The following is a 19,535-nucleotide window of genomic DNA, read 5'->3' on the forward strand; positions in this document are numbered from 1 at the left end:
AAAAAAAAAAAAAAAAAAAAAAATTAAATTTCAAACATATGTTGGTTTATGTTGGTTCTCCTGAACCAACTTTGTTAACTTGCATAAATTTTCATCTAACAAAATTAAAAGAAGCTATAGATAATGATTGTTTAATCTGGTCCTTTTAGTATCTGGAAAAAAGCTCAAAGTCCTAATATGAACTTGATGTAATTGCTACACTTCCTTTTCTTTTTTTTTAAAGTCTCACCCTGTCACCCAGGCTGAAGTGCCGGGATGTGATCTCGGCTTACTTAAACCTTCACTTCCCAGATTCAAGTGTTTCTCATGCCTCAGCCTCCTGAGTAGCTGGGATTACAGGCGCGCGCCACCATGCCCGGGTAATTTTTGTATTTTTGGTGGAGACAGGGTTTCACCATTTTGGCCAGGCTGGTCTTGAAATCCTGGTCTCAAGTGCTCTGCCCTCCTCAGCCTCCCAAAGTGCTGGGATTACAGGTAGGAGCCACCACGGCTGGCCAATAGCTACATTTCACAGATGTATGATACTACCATGTAGATAAATAGACCTAAGAGAAAAGTATTAATAAATCTAAAGTATAATGTGAAGTAAACTTTATTCTTACCATTTTCCTTTTCGATGACAATGATGGCTCATTTATCTGGAACAAAAAGAGTTCAAATAGTTTTTCAAAGGCATGTGAAGCTACTTTGCAAATATTTTCATCCATTTGTATTTATAGCTCAATCTCAATTTTAAGAGGTCAATCCTCTACTTGATGGGTGTTTCTCATCCTCTTTTTGCCTAGGTTTTGAAGGGCCAGTGGAGAACTGAGAAGAGGGATAACTGTAATTCCCTGTCAATCAGGGGCATACAGAGGAGTAGGGAATATGGGGTGGTGGAAACTGTTAGATAAACCACTCTGAATTACCCTCAAATTTTATTTATTCTTGCCTCCCATTACTTTGCATGATTAAAGAGTTAGGACAATTACTCTATAAAATTAACAGAAAAAAGCCCTGGGCTATTACATCTTCTAACCTTTAGGAAGTTACAGCAACATATAGACAGGCACAACTTTCAACATCAGGTGACTGAAGTCTAATTAGGCATTATGAAAAGTCTCATAGACGTAAGTTTTTGTTGAGAAAGGAAGAAGAAATAAAAGTATTATGTTGATCATTCTATTCACATAGAATTTTCAAATATTAAGATTTAATAACTTATGCAACTAGCATAAAATTATGAGGAAGTATGTGAGTTTCACTATTTGGATTTCATATTGATTAGAATTAAAACTTTTTATTTTGTACACAGAGATGTACATTTGAGAAATAAATTGTAACTTTAAGAACAAAAATGTAATATATGTGAAGGTTTGCTACATAAAAAAAAGGTAAGAAATATGCTTAATGTGCTAAGACAACTTTTTAGAAATAACTTCAATCTATGTAGGGTTCTAGCAAGATAAATTATTTTATGACAATCAAGCTAGGCAAGGTGGCTTATGCCTGTAATCCCAGCACTTTGGGAGGCTGAGGGGAGAGGACTGCTTGAGGCCAGGAGTTTGAGACCAGCCTGAGCAACACAGTGAGACCCTGTCTCTACAAAAAAATTAAAATACATATATAGAGAGAGATCACATGGACACATGTCAAAGTTCTTTGTATAACATGTAGCTACTTGTTATAAAACTATTTTTTTCCACCAAGCACAGTGGCTCATACTTATCATCTCAACACGTTGGGAGGCTGAGGCAGGAGGGTTGCTTGAGCCCAGAAGTTCGAGACCAGCCTGGGTAACATAGTGATACCCTGTCTCTACAAAAAATATTAAAAAATAGCTAGGTGTGGTGGTGTATGCCTGTAGCCCCAGTTGCCTGGGAGGCTGAGGCAGGAAGATTGCTTGAGCCTGGGAGGTCAAAGCTGCAGTGAGCCATGATTGTGCCACCATATTGCAGGCTGGGTGACAGAGTGAGACCCTCCCTCAAAACAAACCATCATCAGCAACAACAAAACGATTTGTTTCCCATTCCACTAGGTGTAAAAAGAAAATTTAAGGCTGGGTGCGGTGGCTCACGCCTATAATCCCAGCACTTTGGGAGGCCAAGGTGGATGAATCACCAGAGGTCAGGAGTTCAAGACCAGCCTGGCCAATATGGCGAAACCCTGTCTCAACTAAAATACAAAAATTAGCTGGGCATGGTGGCGTGTGCCTGTAATCCCAGCTACCTGGGGGGCTGAGGCAGGAGGATTGCTTGAACCTGGGAAGCGGAGGTTACAGTGAGCCGAGATTGTGCCACTGCACTCCAGCCTGGGCAACACAGTGAGACTCCGTCTCAAAAAAAAAAAAAAAAAGAAAATTAAAAACACCAAAAGACGGGCCAGGCATGGTGGCTCACACCTGTAATCCCAGCACTTTGGGATGCCAAGGCAGGTGGATTACTTGAGTCCAGGAGTTTGAGACCAGCCTGGACAACACGGCAAATACTCATCTTTAAAGAAAAAAAGAAAATTAAAAAAATTTTAAAACCAAAGGGCTACTTGTTGTTATGCATCAGATTCCAGTGAAATATTAAAAACAAAATACATATGTCAGTGTATGCTGTTATAAGGACAGGATTTAATTTTTATTTATAGTTTTGCCCAATATATACCATGTGCAACTGTATAGTATCTAAGAAGTCTTAGGAAAAGTGGAAAAGCAAAAATTCATAATATAGTTAACTTAAAATTACAAAAGAAATTTAAGGTAAATACTGAAAATTTCAGTGGCATAGGAGAGTCTACTACACACATCTCCTTGGAAGAAAGCAAAGTATCAACTTACTTCAGAGAATAATGTAGCCAGTGGAACATACTCTAACATTTGCTACTGTTCAACCAAAATAATTTTAGGTAGGGCTTTTATATAATTTCATCCTTCAGTGATTATTATTTTATTCTTATTGTTCTCATTATTATTTATTCTCATTATTATCCTATTAAGTTATAGAAATACAAAAACAACGTAGGACTTCCATTCTCATTTTGGACCATATGTCTTCCCAAAATAAAGACAAATTATCAAAACCACTGGGCAAGTTTTCACAGAGTATGTTCATTACAATTCAATCTCTCAGTACTTAAAAAAATCAAACATGGTTTACCATATTCTTATTTGGCTTTATTCAACTCACTGGGAGAAAGTAAATCATAACATTTAAATGAAAAATTAGGAGTTTTTATTAAGTTTTACCATATTAAAGAATTAAGATTGTTCTCAAACTTACTTTAATGATGAGACACTTATTTTACTGACTATATTCTTCTTCTTTGTAAAAATCCAGTAGCTGTGTCTTTTCCTTAAGCTTCAGACAGACATAATAATGCAGCCAACAAACTATATATCACACATCTGGTGTCTACTTGCAATGTTATATAACAGCCAAACACCAGAGTGGGTTATCCCAGTCAAAGCATGTCAGATATTGCACTAGGACTTTTGAATCTCAAACCATTAAAAAAAGAAAGAAAGAAAGAAAAGAAAAGATTTCTATGAAAGCTTTCTGTTTTGAGCACTATACTTTTTTTTAACAAGCGAGCAAATAACAGAAAAAACAAACATACACACACAAATGAGGGATTACGAAATCACTTACCTCTTTTTGTTCCATATATTCTCTATGTCTCCGAGCTGCCTCATGCCTCCATAACTTCAGGCAAACCAAAGCACTAATGAGATAAACTATCATGGTAACAAATAGGAAGATCATTGCAGCTATCTGTCCTCCTTCTACCCGGCAGAACACTGCGTTCACTGGTGTATTAAATAACGGATAGTAGCAGAGGCCACCTCGGTTGGTATCATTCACATAGACTATGGCTGCGGCCATATACAAAATAAACAAGGCAACGTTAATTCCAAATTCAGTTAGGGGCCACCAATTAGAGTCCAGAAGAATGGTCCGGTAATACATGGACATTCCAAGAACCAGAATAATAATGGTGGTGATCCAAGCTAATCCAGCAACCACAAGTATAAAAGGGGTCTTAGGGCCACTGTAGTAATAGCCCCCATACATACTGCCCAGTCCACCAACGCCTCCCATGCCATACGGTTGTGAATATCCAAACAAGTTGTACCACTCACTGTCCTTGTGAATGTAAGCTGTGACACAAGCAAAGACACCGGCCCCCAAAAGCAGCTCCACCACTCCCAGTATTCTCAGCAGGCCTGCCCACGACTTCATGTAGGAGTACCTCAGGTTATACTCCTCCACCTTCTCACTGTATGTTCGCACTGTTTGTGTGTGTCGGTCTAGAGATCCATAGGGATCCTGGGGAAACACTGCGTCAGCCTCTTTCCGGGAACTAAAGGTTCCTCCTGACCCTCCGTAGGGATCTTTGCAGGAGTTGGGGGGCGAATGGTGGTTTGGTCTTGCTGGAGAGGCTGGTGGTGAACACTCCACTCCATCGGAGATGTATCTGATATCAGACACCGGCTTATCCCATTCGGGGTCCTTTTTCTTCCCTCTGAAGAAGTTCTTCCAGGAGTCGGGGACAAAGCGCCTGACTGGTTTGAGATCTGGCGCTACAGCTGGTTCCTCTGTGTCACTTGAGTAGAAGTCTGGCCCAAATGGTGGCTGTAATGGGAGAGGGGGTGGTGGCAAGGGATCAGCGCTCACTGCCCGTTCACTGTCGTGAAGAGTTGGGCGGGTTCTTATGGTGCTATCTTGATAGGGCAGGTCGCTTGGGACCGCATCGTAGTGCCTGTCCCGATTCCTGGATCTTCCATCATTTGATGACATTTGTGATTTTCACACCTGTGGCCAAATTTAAAGTTATCACTTATGATTAGTTACTTATCCTCTCAACGATGCTGATTTTATTCACGTAGTAGCAAAAACTATTTAGGAGACCAACAGGATCATGTCTAATTATTATGATATACAAAAATGATAAATATGAGACTGGGCATGGTGGCTCATGCCTGTAATCCCAGCACTTCGGGAGGCCAAGACAGGCGGATCATTTCAGGTCAGGAGTTTGAGACCAGCCTGACCAACATGGTGAAACACTCTCTCTACTGAAAATACAAAAACTAGCCAGGCGTGGTAGCATGCACCTGTGATCCCAGCTACTCGGGAGGTTGAGATATAGATCGCTTGAACCCAGGAGGCAGAGGTTGCCGTGAGCCAAGATTGCGCCACTGCACTCCAGCCTGGGTGACAGGGCTAGACCCTGTCTCAAAAAAAAAAAAAAAAAAAAAAAGACAAATATGTATATTTTAACACTATATATTTTCTATATTTTAAACAATTATATTACCTAGGGATACAGTCATCATTCTATGCCATTTTAAATGCAATCAAGATTTAAAATGTTAGGCTGGGCATGATGGCTCATGCCTGTAATCCTAGCACTTTTGAGAGGCCAAGGCAGCAGGATCACTTAAGGCCAGGAGTGGAAGACCAGCCTGGCAACATAGTGAGACCTGTATCTACCCAAAAAATTTTAAAAAATTAGCCATGTGTGGTGCTGTGCCCAGTCTCAGCTACTTGGAAGGCTAAGGTAGAGGAGAGAATCACCTGACCCCAGGAGTCTGAGGTTACAGTGAGCTCTGACTGCACCAGTGCACTCTAGCCTGGGTGACACAGCGAGTCTCTGTCTCTAAAAAGGGAAAAAAAAAAAAGAAATGAAAACTGAAATATTTATAAATGTAATTTATCTGTGAGACCTATTAAACAATAAAATAAAGAACAAAAGTGACAAAACTTTAACAAAACAGAACGCGAACACACTCCCAAGTAGAGTCATTTCCTCAAACATCTAAATCAAAATACTAAGAGTTTGAGTGCAGTGAAATTTGATGGGTCAGCAAATATTCTTCATTTTCACTTGGAACAGCCTAGGAGAGGCAGTCTGTTAAAACAAAGGGAGTGCACAGCCCTTCCCCTTCCTAAATCAACAAAGTCATTTTAGAGGACTTGCTTCTTCCAGTCTAAAATATTAACAATGGAAACTAGATGTAAAAAAATGGAATCTCAGAGACAACAATCACCAAAGGCTAAGGCTCCCCCAAGGCACAATAGAGAATGGCAGCAATGACCATTAATATTACTCTTTCCAGAGCAATTCAGGTGATTTACTGTTCCCAAGGAGAGACTCAAGTATTTCAGAAGGTATTTAATCCACTTCAAAAATAAAGCAGAAAATGCACTTTTACTAAGCCTATTGATTCATGAAATCAGTGCTCTGCACCCACACACAGGAAGAAAACCATTTGCGAATTAACTACTAGGGTTAAGGTATGCCGAATTTCTCTCTCAAATTGTTTATAAGTATTTTGCTTGAAGAATTAAAAATTTTTTTTCATTCACACCCTGCCAAGTCTCATTATTGAAGACTTAAACTGGGCACATGGTATTGTACTTGATACTACGGTCTCAAAATTAAAATGGATAACCCCATCTTTTTTGTTATTGTTTCACTTATTTATTACTTATTTACTTATTTAATATTTTAAAGACAGGGTCTCACTCTGTTTCCCAGGCCAGAGAGTAGGAGCATAATCATAGCTCACTGCTGCCTCAGCCTCCTGAGTAGCTGGGACTACAGGCGCATGCCACCATACCCAGCTAATTCTTTTTTTTTTTTTTGAGACTCGCTCTGTCGCCCAGGCTGGAGTGCAGTGGCTCGATCTCAGCTCACTGCAAGCTCCGCCTCCCGGGTTCACGCCATTCTCCTGCCTCAGCCTCCCGAGTAGCTGGGACTACAGGTGCCCACCACCATGTCTGGCTACTAATGTTTTGTATTTTTAGTAGAGATGGGGTTTCACCATGTTAGCCAGGATGGTCTTGATCTCCTGACCTTGTGATCGCCCGCCTCGGCCTCCCAAAGTGCTGGGATTATAGGCGTGAGCCACCACACTCGGCTGCTAATTCTTTAAAATTTTTAATAGACATTAAGTATCACTGTGTTGTCTAGGCTGGTCTTGAATTCCTGGGCTCAAGCGATCCTCCTGCCTTGGCCACCCAAAGTGTTGGGATTACAAGCGTTAGCCACTGCACCTGGTCTGATAACCCCAGCTTTATACTGTTGAACAATTTGGAAATTCCTAAGGCTTTATTTTATTTTACTTTGGAAAACAAAGACCCTTCATTTAACCTGCCTTGCACCAGGCATGCTGAAGGTATACTGGTGGACAAACCAGACTGAAATCCTTGCCTTCATGATGCTTTAACTGGGGGAGTGCCGGGCGGCTTGACAGATGATAAATGAAATATACAGTATGCTAAAGAACAAAGTTGAGAAATGGGGTAAAGATTGCAATGGTGACAGGATGTTACAATCTTAAACCAAGTGACCAGGGAAATCTTCATAGAGAAAGGGACATCTGAGTGTAGAACTGAAGGTGAAGGAGGAAGCCCGGCCATTATCAGGGACAAGTGTTCGGGCAGATAGAACAGCTAGCGCAGATGCCCTGAGGCAGGAGTGCCTGGTATGTTCAAGAAATATTCAGGCATGGAGGCTACTGTGGCAGCAGCAAAGTGGGTAAGAAGGTGAATAGTAGAACTGAGGCCATCTGAATCATGTAGGGCCTTGAAAACCACTGGAAAGAAAGGACTTTGTCTTTTGCTGGGAGTGAGATGAGAAGCCACTGGAGAATTCTGAATAGAGGAGTGACATGATTTGACTAATTTTAACAGTATCACTATGGATGCTGTGTTGAGAGTACACTTCAGAAGGCAAGAGGTAAAACAGGAAGACTGGCTAGGCCATTGAAATAATCCAATGGATCTCTGAGATCGTGAGAAGAGGTCAAATGCTAGATAGGTATTTAAAATTTTTATTATAGAAATTTTCAAATATAATAAAAAGTAGAAAGAATAGCATTATGAACCCTTGTGTACCCACATCCAGCTTCTACATTTATCAATTTATTGCCAAACTTGTTTCATTTATACTCCCCATACTATTTCCTCCGCCGCTGAGTCCTCTGAAGTAAACCCCAGACATCTGATCATTTTATCTGTCTATACTTCATTCTCCACCCCTCCCGCTTAGCCTTGGGGAGCAGCAGACTGAAGAGTGTTTCAGATGCGTTAAAAATCCAGGAAGAGATGTAAGGGGGCAAGCAAGGCACAGAGAATATGTACAGACTGGAGACAAGAGAATGGGGTGGAACCCTAGGGTCTTCTAACAGGGCACTCTGACCTTAAAGGATTAACTCTGATGGACCCAGCAGGGTGCCCAGTGCAAAGCAGTTCTGTATAACAATCATTTATTTTTGTACCTTTCTCTTTTATTTCTTTCTCTAAAAAAAAGTGTAAGTTCTAGAAATGCTATTACGACTCTAGTTTTTGAAACACATTCCTAAGAAATGTAGAAGCAAAAGCACAACAAATGATCTTAGCAAGTTTTACACAGCGTTTACAGGATACACCATGCTTAATTCAACTCACTGGTAAAAATAAGATTCACTGTAATGGATTTAACTCTTCACCTGTGAAGTGGCTTATTTGAATCAAATCACCTTATCCATTTTTAAATAAAAAACAAGCAATTATTATAGAGTTGTGGAAAAGCAAGTTAATGTGATTTTTAGAAGGGAATGGTTAGCTGTATTTAATTACATCTTAAATATCTGGATACCCCTAATGTCTTTCAGGATGTCACTGAGAGTCCGTTCTGGTCCCGCAGGCCGCGGCAGCGTGTGTCTTTGTCCCGCTCAGGCCCCGGACTCTTACTTCACTCTCGTACACTCATTTTGGAAAGCCGCGGCAGAGGCAGAAGAAATGGCTCCCCCAGCTAAGTGTCACAGGAATCATGCCTGGTCACCTTTCCACAAACAGAACCACCGGTTTACCTGGCTTAAAAGTTTTGCTGGACCCAAGAAAGGGGTAGATTTCGGATACTTCTGCGCTTCCAAGGGATCGGGAAAAGCTCTGTGGTTCTAACTAACCCACGACTGCCCGGGGGTACCGAGCATTTTCGCTGTAGGGTATCCCCCGCGCCAGCCTCTGGGCGCCCGGTCTCACAAATCTCACTGCGTCCTCGGCTCTGCCCGCGCCGGCTGGGCGTTCGTCTTCGCGTTTCTGGCTGAAACCCACTGTCTTTGGAGATTCCGCCCCAACGAGGCCGAAACTAAGCCGGGAGATCTCCCAGGTCAGGAGCACCGGGATCGCCCCAAGGTGCGCGCCGCGCCCCGCCCCGCGCCCGGAAGGACGGCGGCTCGGCCGCACCTGCGTCTGCAGAGCGAAACCCGGCGGGACGCGGGCCTCCCCGATCCCTGGTTCCGGCCTCCCCCGCGGGCTATGGTAGGCTGAGTGCCGCCGAGCGCGGGCACCCTTCGGTCCCCGCACACCTGGGCTGGGGGCCGCCGGGCCCTCCTCTCCCGGTCACGTGGCCCCACTTACCTGCGCAGTCCACCCCGGCCCCACTTACCTGCGCAGTCGCCAGGAAAAGCGCGCACGCCGCCCGGAACTCTGAAACCGGTATCTGACTCCGGGGCGGGGGTGTGGCCGGGCGGGACGAGCCCAGCTTTGCCCGCCCAGCTCTGCCCCGCCCGGCTCTATCGGCCCGACTCCCACTCTGGACCCAGGCTGATCGGTGCCACCGGCCGGCACCTCGCGGCAATGACTACACACGGGGCTCTTTTGGAAAGGTAGTTACAGTTCTCATCGCAGCTTTGCCGTCCTCTTCCCCATCTTTTGAAAAGTCTGACACGGGGTGAGGGAGATTCGTGCACTGTGCCTAAGGATCTAAGGCAGACAGTGCATGCTAGGTAATTTACGTTAAAAGACAGGAGAAACAAAATGAAATTCAACATTTTAATTGTGATATAAATTATGTAAATACTTTCCAAAAAGTATCTAAGATATTCCACTGTACAACACATCAAAACTATATATGAGAAGCTGAAGACAATGAAGTGTAAATAAGGCACACAGTTTACACTCATAATTGCATCCTAAACTGTGGTATAGTTCATATTTACAACCCCGCATAACGTTTTTGCATCCTGAATTAGTCCTTCACATTTTGATATTTGGCATAATGTTGAAACACACTTTATACACACTGACCGCTCCTTAAACCACTCACAGATTTAATAAATACTACAGAAAAAATTCAGAGATTTGAAGGCTTGATCTTCTATTTACTTCAAGATGACAGAAGAGTAGGTTTCTTGTGATGAAATACTACAAGAATGAAGAATTAACAAACTGTTGTGTAATTCATCAGAAAAGCATATTAACTCTGCTGAAGTACCACTGAATGAAACAAAAATGAATCTGTGAAGTAGGAATCAGATTAGCAGGCTGGCTTCTATGTCCCATCACTCTCATAGTCTTCTATTATTATGTTTTCTTCCATGTCTCCTTGGGCTGAAAAGGGCTGGGGCTGGCTAGCAGGCAGTTCACTGGCACTATTCTGACTCAAAGGAAGAGACCAGGTTTCCGGGGCAGTGGCTTGAGTGGGTTCACCCAGAGATTCCTCTGTAGAATGTCCTCCATTAAGCTGGGCTTCATCTCCGCTGTCAGGGTCTATCATTCCATGTTCCCTGTCAGTCAGGGCTTCCATTTTCAATCTGTCAGATTCATTGCAGGCATTAACAAGAACCAAAGGGGGAGATTTTTAAATTACACCATGAGTGTGATGATTATGAAGCCATCTTTCATTTACCTACATTGTGCTGTTCAGCTAGTCCCTTTAACTACAAAAACAAAATTACAAGGTAAATGACAAACTGTGAATAAGTTCCTACAACTTAAAATACAAAAAGGAGCTGAACACGGTGGCTCATGCCTATACTATCAGCACTGTGGGAGGCCGAGGGAGGCAGATCACTTGAGGCCAGGAGTTCAAGACCAGCCTGGACAACATGGCAAAACCCCATCTCTACTGAAAATAGAAAAACTAGCCAGGCATGGTGGCATGCGTCTGTAATCCCAGCTACTCAGGAGGCTGAGGCAGGAGAATTGTTTGAACCCAGGAGGCGGAGGTTGCAGTGAGCCAAGCTAGTGCCACACTAAACTCCAGCCTGGGCGGCAACAGAGCAAGACTCTGCCTCAGGAAAAAACAAAAAAAAAAAAAAGAAACCAATCCAAACCACAAGAAAACACCTAAAAATAAAAAGAAATAATGTCTTCAGTAAAGATTTTTTCTTTTTTTTTATTGAGACTGTCTTGCTCTATCGCCCCAGCTGGAGTGCAGTGGTGCAATCTCAGTTTACTGCAACCTCTGCCTCTCAGGTTCAAGCGATTCTCCTGACTCAGCCTCCGGAGTAGCTGGGATTACAGGCAGGCACCACCACGCCCAGCTAGTTTTTGTATTTTTAGTAGAGATGGGGTTTCACCATGTTGGGCAAGGCTGGTCTCGATCTCCTGACCTTAGATGATTCACACACCTCAGCCTCCCAAAGTGCTGGGATTACAGGCATGAGCCACTGCGCCTGGCCTACTACTGTCATCTTCTAAACTGGCAAAGATACTTTTAAAACCCAGTGGTGGCAAGGGTTAGGAGAAAAGAACATACTGATACACTGTAAGTGGATATAAAATTGGAAAAATTTTCTTGCCAACGATTTGGCAATAAAGAAGAAAAGCCCCAAAAGGTATATACTATTGATCCAGCAATTTCATTTGTAGGAATTCATCCTAAGTAAATAGTATTTGAAGTGCATGATAACTTATCTACAAGGCTAGGATAGTAAAAGTTGAAAAGAAGCTAAATGGGCAAAAATAATGTATAGGTTGAATTACAGGAAATTAAACATCTATTAAATATTAAATACTAAATACTAAACATATGATGGTTTTAAATATGGTCTACATAAATAAAAGATAGTACCAGTCATTGTAATATACACCATGGAAAATACTGCCTCTCGTGGCCAGACGCAGTGGCTCACGCCTGTAATCCCAGCACTTTGGGACGCCGAGGTGGGCAGATCATGAGGTCAGGAGATCAAGATCATCCTGGCCTACACAGTGAAACCCCGTCTCTACTAAAAATACAAAAAAAAAAAAAAAAAAAAAAATTAGCCGGGCCTGGTAGCAGGTGCCTGTAGTCCCAGCTACTTGGGAGGCTGAGGCAGGAGAATGGCAAGAACCTGGGAGGCGGAGCTTGCAGTGAGCCAAGATTGCGCCACTGCACTCCAGCATGGGCGAGAGAGAGAGACTCTGTCTAGGAAAAAAAAGAAAAGAAAAGAAAATACTGCCTCTGAAGTCACATCAAGTAGGTAGTTGAACCAATAATAAAATAGTGAAGATTCTCATTCAATTTAGGCTTGTGTAAAAGTAATTACTTTTGCAGCAACCCAATACAACTCAGGAGCAAAAATACAATAGAAGATACTTGTCTTTATTTGTCTTTATTTTGATGCCATAAACTTAGGGGGTCAGGGAAAGGAGCCATCAAAGAGATCTGGTCCTGCTTTCATTCAGAGGGATGTGAGAAGAAACGCAGTGTTTATGAAATGTATAAGCCCTGATTACATCCCAGTGGGACGATGCTTCAAGATCCATCATGGTCCTTCTGTGATAGGAAAGATGGGCTCCGCATAGCTAAGCCAGTAATCAGAAAAAAACATTAACACTACAAAGGACTTAATGAATCTTTGAGGATAGACAGGGGGAAAAACCTCACATCACAAGAGTTTTCCATTTGGGACCAGAAATAGGAGAAAAGGTAGGAGGAGTCAGAGGTGCCATTTCTATCACTTACTTTTGTCCATGCATCCAGTAAGCAAGATTTTTTAAATCTTTTTTTTTTTTTTTGAGATGGAGTTTTGCTTTTGTGTTGTTGCACCCCAGGCTGGGACGCAATGGTGTAATCTTGGCTCAATGCAACCTCGACCTCCCAGATTGAAGCGATTCTCCTGCCTCAGCCTCCTGAGTAGCTGGGATTACAGGAATGTACCACCACACCCAGCTAAATTTTGTATTTTTAGTAAAGATGGGGTTTCACCATGTTGTTCAGGCTGGTCTTGAACTCCTGATCTCAGGTGATCCACCTGCCACGGGCTCTCAAAGTGCTGGGATTACAGGCATGAGCCACCACGCCCGGCTATTTTAAAAATCTTTAAACAATTCCTGAGCACTTAATTCGATCTTACAAATAAGCTAAGTCAAACTGAAGTATATGTTTTGTGTTAATCACTGATAATGGCACAGAAGCTACTTTCCAATAAAATGAATCTCATATATATATACACACACACACACACACACACATATATCTATTTTTTGCTTGTCTAAATTTTCTAAAATAAGAATATATCAAGGACACTGCTCCTTCTGAGGCAGTTCCTAGTCATTGCAGGTCTTCAAGCGTAGGCTAAGAACATCTCTCGACAGGAAAGCTGGAAAGGGGTTTCTAGATTTGTTGAATTGGAGGATTTTAAAGATTCCTCTGCCTTTGTGATTCCCTGATTCCATTTAATCTGGTATAGTCCATTGGAAATAGGTGAAAATATGCTTTATATTTAAGAAAAGGAAGGGTCTATAATATAATTATGTTTATAAATTACTAGGTACAGTATGTCTTTCTTGGATGTTACAGATAACAGTTATTAATTCATATTGAACATATTCAGTAGACATTTCATTATCAGCTTTTTGGAAATTGAGATGATCAGCTTACCTTCCAAAGTGTCGCTTCAGAGGGAGCCTTCCAATATCTTGGATAAAAGAAATCTGAGCTGAAACAGATTTTTTAAAAGTTGTAAACAATTTTCCAAAGAAAATATACAAATGGCCAATAAGCACATGAAAAGATGTGCTTATTCTAATCTTTAGAGAAATGCAAATCCAAGCCATAGTGAGATACCAATTCACATCTATTAAGGATGACTGTTATAAAAAACCAGAAAACAAGAAGTATGGGTAAGGATGTGGAGAAAATGGAACCCTTGTGCATTGCTCATGGGAATGTAAAATGGTGTAGCCGCTGTGGAAACCAGTATAGTGGGTCCTCAAAAAATTAAAAATAGAATTACTGTATGATCTAACAATTCCACTTCTGGGTATATACCCCAAAGAATTAAAAGCAGAGTCTCCAAAACATATTTGTATGCCCATGTTCATATCAGCATTAACAATAATCAATGGGTGGAAGCAACCCAAGTGTCCGTCAACAGATGAATGGATAACCAAATGTGGTAGATACATCTAATTGAGTATTACTCAGCTTTAAAAAGGACACATGCTGTAACACAAATGAACTGTGATAACATCATTCTAAGTGAGACCAGTCACAAAAGAACAAATATTGTATGATTCCACTTATATGAAGTATTTAGAGTCATAAATTCATAGAGACAGAAAGTAGAATGGTGGCTGCCAGGGGGAAGGGAAAAGGGGAATTAATGCTAATAGTTATAGAATTTCAGTTTTACAAGAAGCAAAAGTTTCGCAAACTGGTTGCAGAACAAGGTGGATATACTTAACACTACTGCACTGTAAAATTCAAAATGGTTAAGGTGATAAACTTTATGCTTTGTATACTTTATCACAATTAAAAATTCATAAAGAAAAAGAATGACATAGTCAACTTTCAGGATGACAGCATAAGCTCTTGTGTACCCACTCCCAGACATAAGCAAAATTGGTGAAAATTTTAAAAAATCAATCATTTAAAGTCTCTGGAAATTGTCCTAATAGCATACAGCAAATGAGAAGAGATCTATTCAAGAAAATCAAACAGGAAGAATCTGAGGCATCTGAGCCACTCCCATTCTCTCCCTCCTATTCCCAGTCCTGAGCTGAGAGGGCTCAGCTTGATGAACATTTTATTCCAGGTGGGTGTAGCCAAGAACTAACGACTCCTTCCTACTGGAGTGTAGCAGGGTGATTGGGGCTTCCTTTCTCCACCCAGCCCTACTCACAGGATAAGAGGTTCTAACCCAAAGGCACTGTCCCCTGTCCCAACTGCAGTCTCCCTTATCCCAGTTTGTTACACAGCAGATGGTACACACTGGGAGAGGCAAGCCAAAATAATCAGAGGCTACCTCTGCAGCTGGGCACCCAACCAGAATAAGTGGCTTAGAGATTTTGCCCAGAGGAGAGGCAGTCCATAGGAAAAAGCTCTGAAGCTTTCCCCAAAGGAACTGACATTATTTGAAACATAGTGTGGGGAAATTCAAGCCTAAAGGGCACCCCTGAAACCAGCTCCTCTTAAGTAAGAACAAGCTAAACATAAGCCAACTAGTTCATAAGAAACAACCAGGGAAAGAGATAACTAAGAAGAGCCCTCCTGGTTTCAGAACAACCCTCAGAAACTGGCTTGAAAGCCTACAACTGCCCAAATTAAATTGGATCAGACTGTGGAGAAATTTTTGTCCTAGAGCACTGCTGAAAACACGGCAATTAGATAGTAATTAGGGAGTAGTCAGGCTCACGTCTGTAATCCCAGCACTGTCGGAGGCCAAGGTGGGTGGATCACTTGAGGTCAGGAGTTCAAGACCAGCTTGGCTAACATGGTGAAATGCCATGTCTACTAAAAATAGAAAAATTAGCTGCGGATGGTGGCATGCGCCTGTAGTCCCAGCTACTCAGGAGACTGACGCATAAGAATTGCTTGAGCCCGGGAAGCGGAGGTTGCAGTGAGCCATCGTGCCACTGCACTCCAGTCTGGGTGATAGAGTGAGACCCTTCCCCCACCCTCCAAAAAAAAAAAAAAAGTAATTAGGGGAGCCAACAGCATGATACCAAAGGAAGCAGAGAGCTATACAGAGATATCAGGGAAAGACACAAAGTGAGCTCTGCTAAAACCACCATCATCCCAAGTAAACTGTGGGCACAGCCAAGGATGAGCTCTCTGAAGAAAGAGGGAGGAAGGCTTCATATTGCAAAAGACAGCCTTCATTACATGAGTTTAGCCAAGTCACTAAACAAATAAACAAGCACACAACAATAAAAACAAGCCCCAGAGGAGAATCAATATTCTCCAAAATTGCTACAATATATTCCCTAAAACATCTAGTTTTCAACAAAAAATTATGACATGTAAAGAAACAGGAAAGTGTGACCTACACACAAGAAAAATATGGGCAAAAGAAACTGCTTTTGCGAGGGCTCAGACATTAAATTCAACAGAAAAATACTTCAGTAAGCCATTATAAGTATTTTCAAAGTAGAAAAGGAAATCATACTTAAAGTAGTAAAGAAAGCTGTGATGACAATGTCTCATGAAAAAGAGTATCAACAAAAAGACAAAAATTATAAAAAGAACCAAATGAAAATTCTGGAGTCAAAAAGTACAATAACTAAAATGAAAAATTCACTAAAGGGACTCAACAGTAGATTTGAACCAGAATCAAACTTGGACATAGGCCAGGCATGGTGCTCATGCTTGTAATCCCAGCACTTTGGGCGGCTGAGGCAGGTAGATCATCTGAGGTCAGGAGTTCAAGGCCAGCCTGGTCAACATGGCGAAACCCCATCTCTACTAAAAGTACGAAAATTAGCCAGACATAGTGGCATGTGCCTGTAATCCCAGCTACTCAGGGGGTTGAGGCAGGAGAACTGCTTGAATCCAGGAAGTGGAGACTGCAGTGAGCTGAGATGGTGCTACTGCACTCCAGCCTAAGCAACAGAGGGAGACTCTGTCTCAAAAAAAAAACAAAAAAATGATTTGGACATAGATTGACATAGAGAAAACAGAAGAAATATGAACAAAATCTCAGAAAAATGTAGAGCACTTTCAAGTGAACATAACCTAATGAAGGACTAGAAGGACAGAAAGAGGCAGAAAAATATTTAAAGAAATAATGGCTGAAAATGACATAGTAAATAAAAGCGGAAGAAACAGTATAAAAATTTGTAAGAAAAACGAAAACATCTTACTTTTACTAATTTTTATAAACTTTTTAAAGTTTGCACATCTAACACTATGAGGACCTTTGGATACTTACCTGTTAAAAATTCTACTACACAGGCTGAAGCAGGCGGATCACCTGAGGTCAGGAGTTTGAGACCAGCCTGGCCAACACAGTAAAACCTCATGTTTACTAAAAATACAAAAATTAGCTGGGTGTGGTGGTGTGTGCCTGTAATCCAAGCTACTCAGGAGGCTGAGGTAGGAGAATCACTTGAACCCGGGAAGCAGAGGTTGCAGTGAGCCAACATGGTGCCACTGCACTCCAGCCTAGGAGATACAGCAAGACTCCATCTCAAAAAAAAAAAAAAAAGCTACTACAATCAGAGTTATTTTAATTAACAAACAAAATTGTATATATTTACTGTGGGCAACATATTGTTTTAATACATACATTGTAGAATGACGAACTATAGCTAATTAACATATATATTACCTCACAGAGTTATTATTTTTGTGGCAAAGTGGCAAAGACACTTTACATTCACTCTCAGCATTTTTCAAGAATACAATATATTGGTTGGGTGTGGTGGCTCACACCTGTAGTCCCAGCACTTTGGGAGGCTGAGGTGGGAGGATTGCTTGAATCCAGGAGTTCAAGACCAGCCTGTGCAACACAGCAAAACCCCATCTTTAGAAAAAAAAAATACAAAAATTAGCCAAGTGTGGTGGTGCGCACCTGTGGTTACCAGCTACTCAGGAGGCTGAGGTGGGAGGATCACTTGGGCCAAGGAGGTTTAGGCTGCAGTGAGCCGTGATCACACCACCACAATCCAGCCTGGGTGATAAGAGTGATACTCTGACTCAAAAAAAGAAACAAACCCCCCCCCCGCCCACACAAAATACTACTTATAGTCACCATGTTGTAAAACAGAACTCTTGAATTTACTCCTCCTACGTAACAAAATTTTGTATTCTTTGATCAACATCTCCCCTATCACCCAAGCCATGGTAATCCCATTGTGTGCACTACTACTATGAGATCAACTTTTTTAGCTCCTATATAAGTGAGAATATGCAATAGTTGTCTTTCTGTGCCTGGCTTATTTCATTTCAAATAAGGTCTTCCAGGTTCATCCATGTTATTGCAAATGACAAAATTTTGTTCTTTTTTATGGCCAAATAATGTTCCATTGTGTATATATACCACATTTTCTTCATCCAATGGACAATTAGACTGACTCCATACCTTGGTTATTGTGAATAATGCTGCAATAAAACATGGGAGGGAGGGCAGATATCTCTTCAACATATTGACTTCATATATATATATATTTTTTGAGATGGAGTCTGGCTCTGTCACCTAGGCTGGAGTGCAGTGACATGATCTCAGCTCACTGTTATAACCTCCAACACCTGGATTCAAGCAATTCTTCTGCCTCAGCCTCCAGAATAGCTGAGACTACAGGAGTGTACCACCACACCTGGCTAATTTTTTATATTTCTGGTAGAGATGGGGTCTCACCACGTTTGCCAGGCTGGTCTCAAACTCCTGGCCTCAAGTGATCTGCCTGCCTCGCCTCCCAAAGTGCTGGGATTATAGGCATGAGCCACTGTGCCTGGCCTCGACTTCATATTCTTTGGATATATGTCCAGTAGTGGGACTGCTGGATCATATGGTAGTTCTATTTTTAGGGTTTGTTTTTTGAGACAAGAGTTTTGCTCTTGTTGCCAGGCTGGAGTGCAATGGCGTGATCTTGGCTCACCACAACCTCTGCCTCCCAGGGTCAAGCGATTCTCCTGCCTCAGCCTCCCAAATAGCTGGGATTACAGGCATGCACCACCATGCCCGGCTAATTTTTGTATTTTTAGTAGAGGCAGGGCTTCACCATGTTGGTCAGGCTAGTCTTGAACTCCTAACCTCAGGTGATCTGCCCACCTTGGCCTCCCAAAGTGCTGGGATTACAGGTGTGAGTCACCATGCCCAGCCTATTTTTAGTTGTTTTTTTGTTTTGTTTTGTACTTTCAGTAGAGACGGGGTTTCACTACGTTGCCAGGCTGCTCTCAAACTCCTGACTTCGTGATCCGCCTGCCTTGGCCTCCCAAAGTGCTGGGATTACAGGTGTGAGTCACCATGCCCAGCCTATTTTTAGTTGTTTTTTTGTTTTGTTTTGTACTTTCAGTAGAGACGGGGTTTCACTACGTTGCCAGGCTGCTCTCAAACTCCTGACTTCGTGATCCGCCTGCCTTGGCCTCCCAAAGTGCTGGGATTATAGGCGTGAGCCACCGTGCCCGGCCTATTTTCAGTTTTTTAAGGAACCTCCATACTGTTCCTCAAAACAGCTGTGCTAATTTACATTCTTACTAACTCTGTAAGGATTCCCTTTTCGCCACACCCTGGCCAACACTTGTTATCATTTGTCTTTTTGATAACAGCCATTCTAACTGGTGTAATATGAAATCTCATTGTGGTTTTAAAGTGTTTCCCTGATCATTAGTGTTAAGTTTTAATGTTAAGCAGTTTTTCATTTACCTATTGTATGTCTTCTTTTAAGAAATGTCTATCCTGTCCTTTGCCTTCTAAGACAGCATCTCACTCTGTGCCCCAGGCTGGAATGTAGTAGCATGATCTCGGCTCACTGCAACCTTCCCTTTCCAGGCTCAAAGCATCTGCCCACCTCAGCCTCCAAGTAGCTGGGACTATAGGTGTGTGCCACTACACCTGGCTATTTTTATCTTTTTTTTTTTTTTTT

General features: G+C 41.9%; 2 protein-coding genes across 9 annotated transcripts in view; both read right to left on the bottom strand.

The window, feature by feature from the left end:
* MARVELD2 (MARVEL domain containing 2) overlaps nt 1-9,460 on the bottom strand; it is a 41,754-nt gene extending 32,294 nt beyond the window's left edge. Inside the window, exons 1-4 of one of the 3 annotated variants that reach the window (XM_011985250.1) lie at nt 9,406-9,429; nt 5,603-5,628; nt 3,618-5,179; nt 603-638 (exon numbers count right to left, since the gene is read on the bottom strand). In XM_011985250.1, coding sequence (XP_011840640.1) covers nt 603-638; nt 3,618-4,766 — 1,185 coding nt within the window. In that variant the 5' untranslated portion in view covers nt 4,767-5,179; nt 5,603-5,628; nt 9,406-9,429. Of the gene's footprint in view, nt 1-602; nt 639-3,617; nt 5,180-5,602; nt 5,629-9,405 lie in introns of all 3 variants that reach the window. The other 2 variants (XM_011985249.1, XM_011985251.1) reach the window with 2 other exon arrangements.
* A 319-nt stretch (nt 9,461-9,779) lies between these two features.
* RAD17 (RAD17 homolog (S. pombe)) overlaps nt 9,780-19,535 on the bottom strand; it is a 67,203-nt gene continuing 57,447 nt past the window's right edge. For all 6 annotated transcript variants that reach the window (XM_011985266.1, XM_011985264.1, XM_011985268.1 and 3 more), the window contains 2 exons: nt 13,609-13,666; nt 9,780-10,552 (listed from right to left, as the gene is read on the bottom strand). In XM_011985266.1, coding sequence (XP_011840656.1) covers nt 10,291-10,552; nt 13,609-13,666 — 320 coding nt within the window. In that variant the 3' untranslated portion in view covers nt 9,780-10,290. The remainder of the gene's footprint in view (nt 10,553-13,608; nt 13,667-19,535) is intronic.

This window comes from Mandrillus leucophaeus, unplaced genomic scaffold (genome assembly GCF_000951045.1).
Source record: "Mandrillus leucophaeus isolate KB7577 unplaced genomic scaffold, Mleu.le_1.0 Scaffold281, whole genome shotgun sequence".
NCBI classification, from domain to species: Eukaryota; Metazoa; Chordata; class Mammalia; order Primates; family Cercopithecidae; genus Mandrillus; species Mandrillus leucophaeus.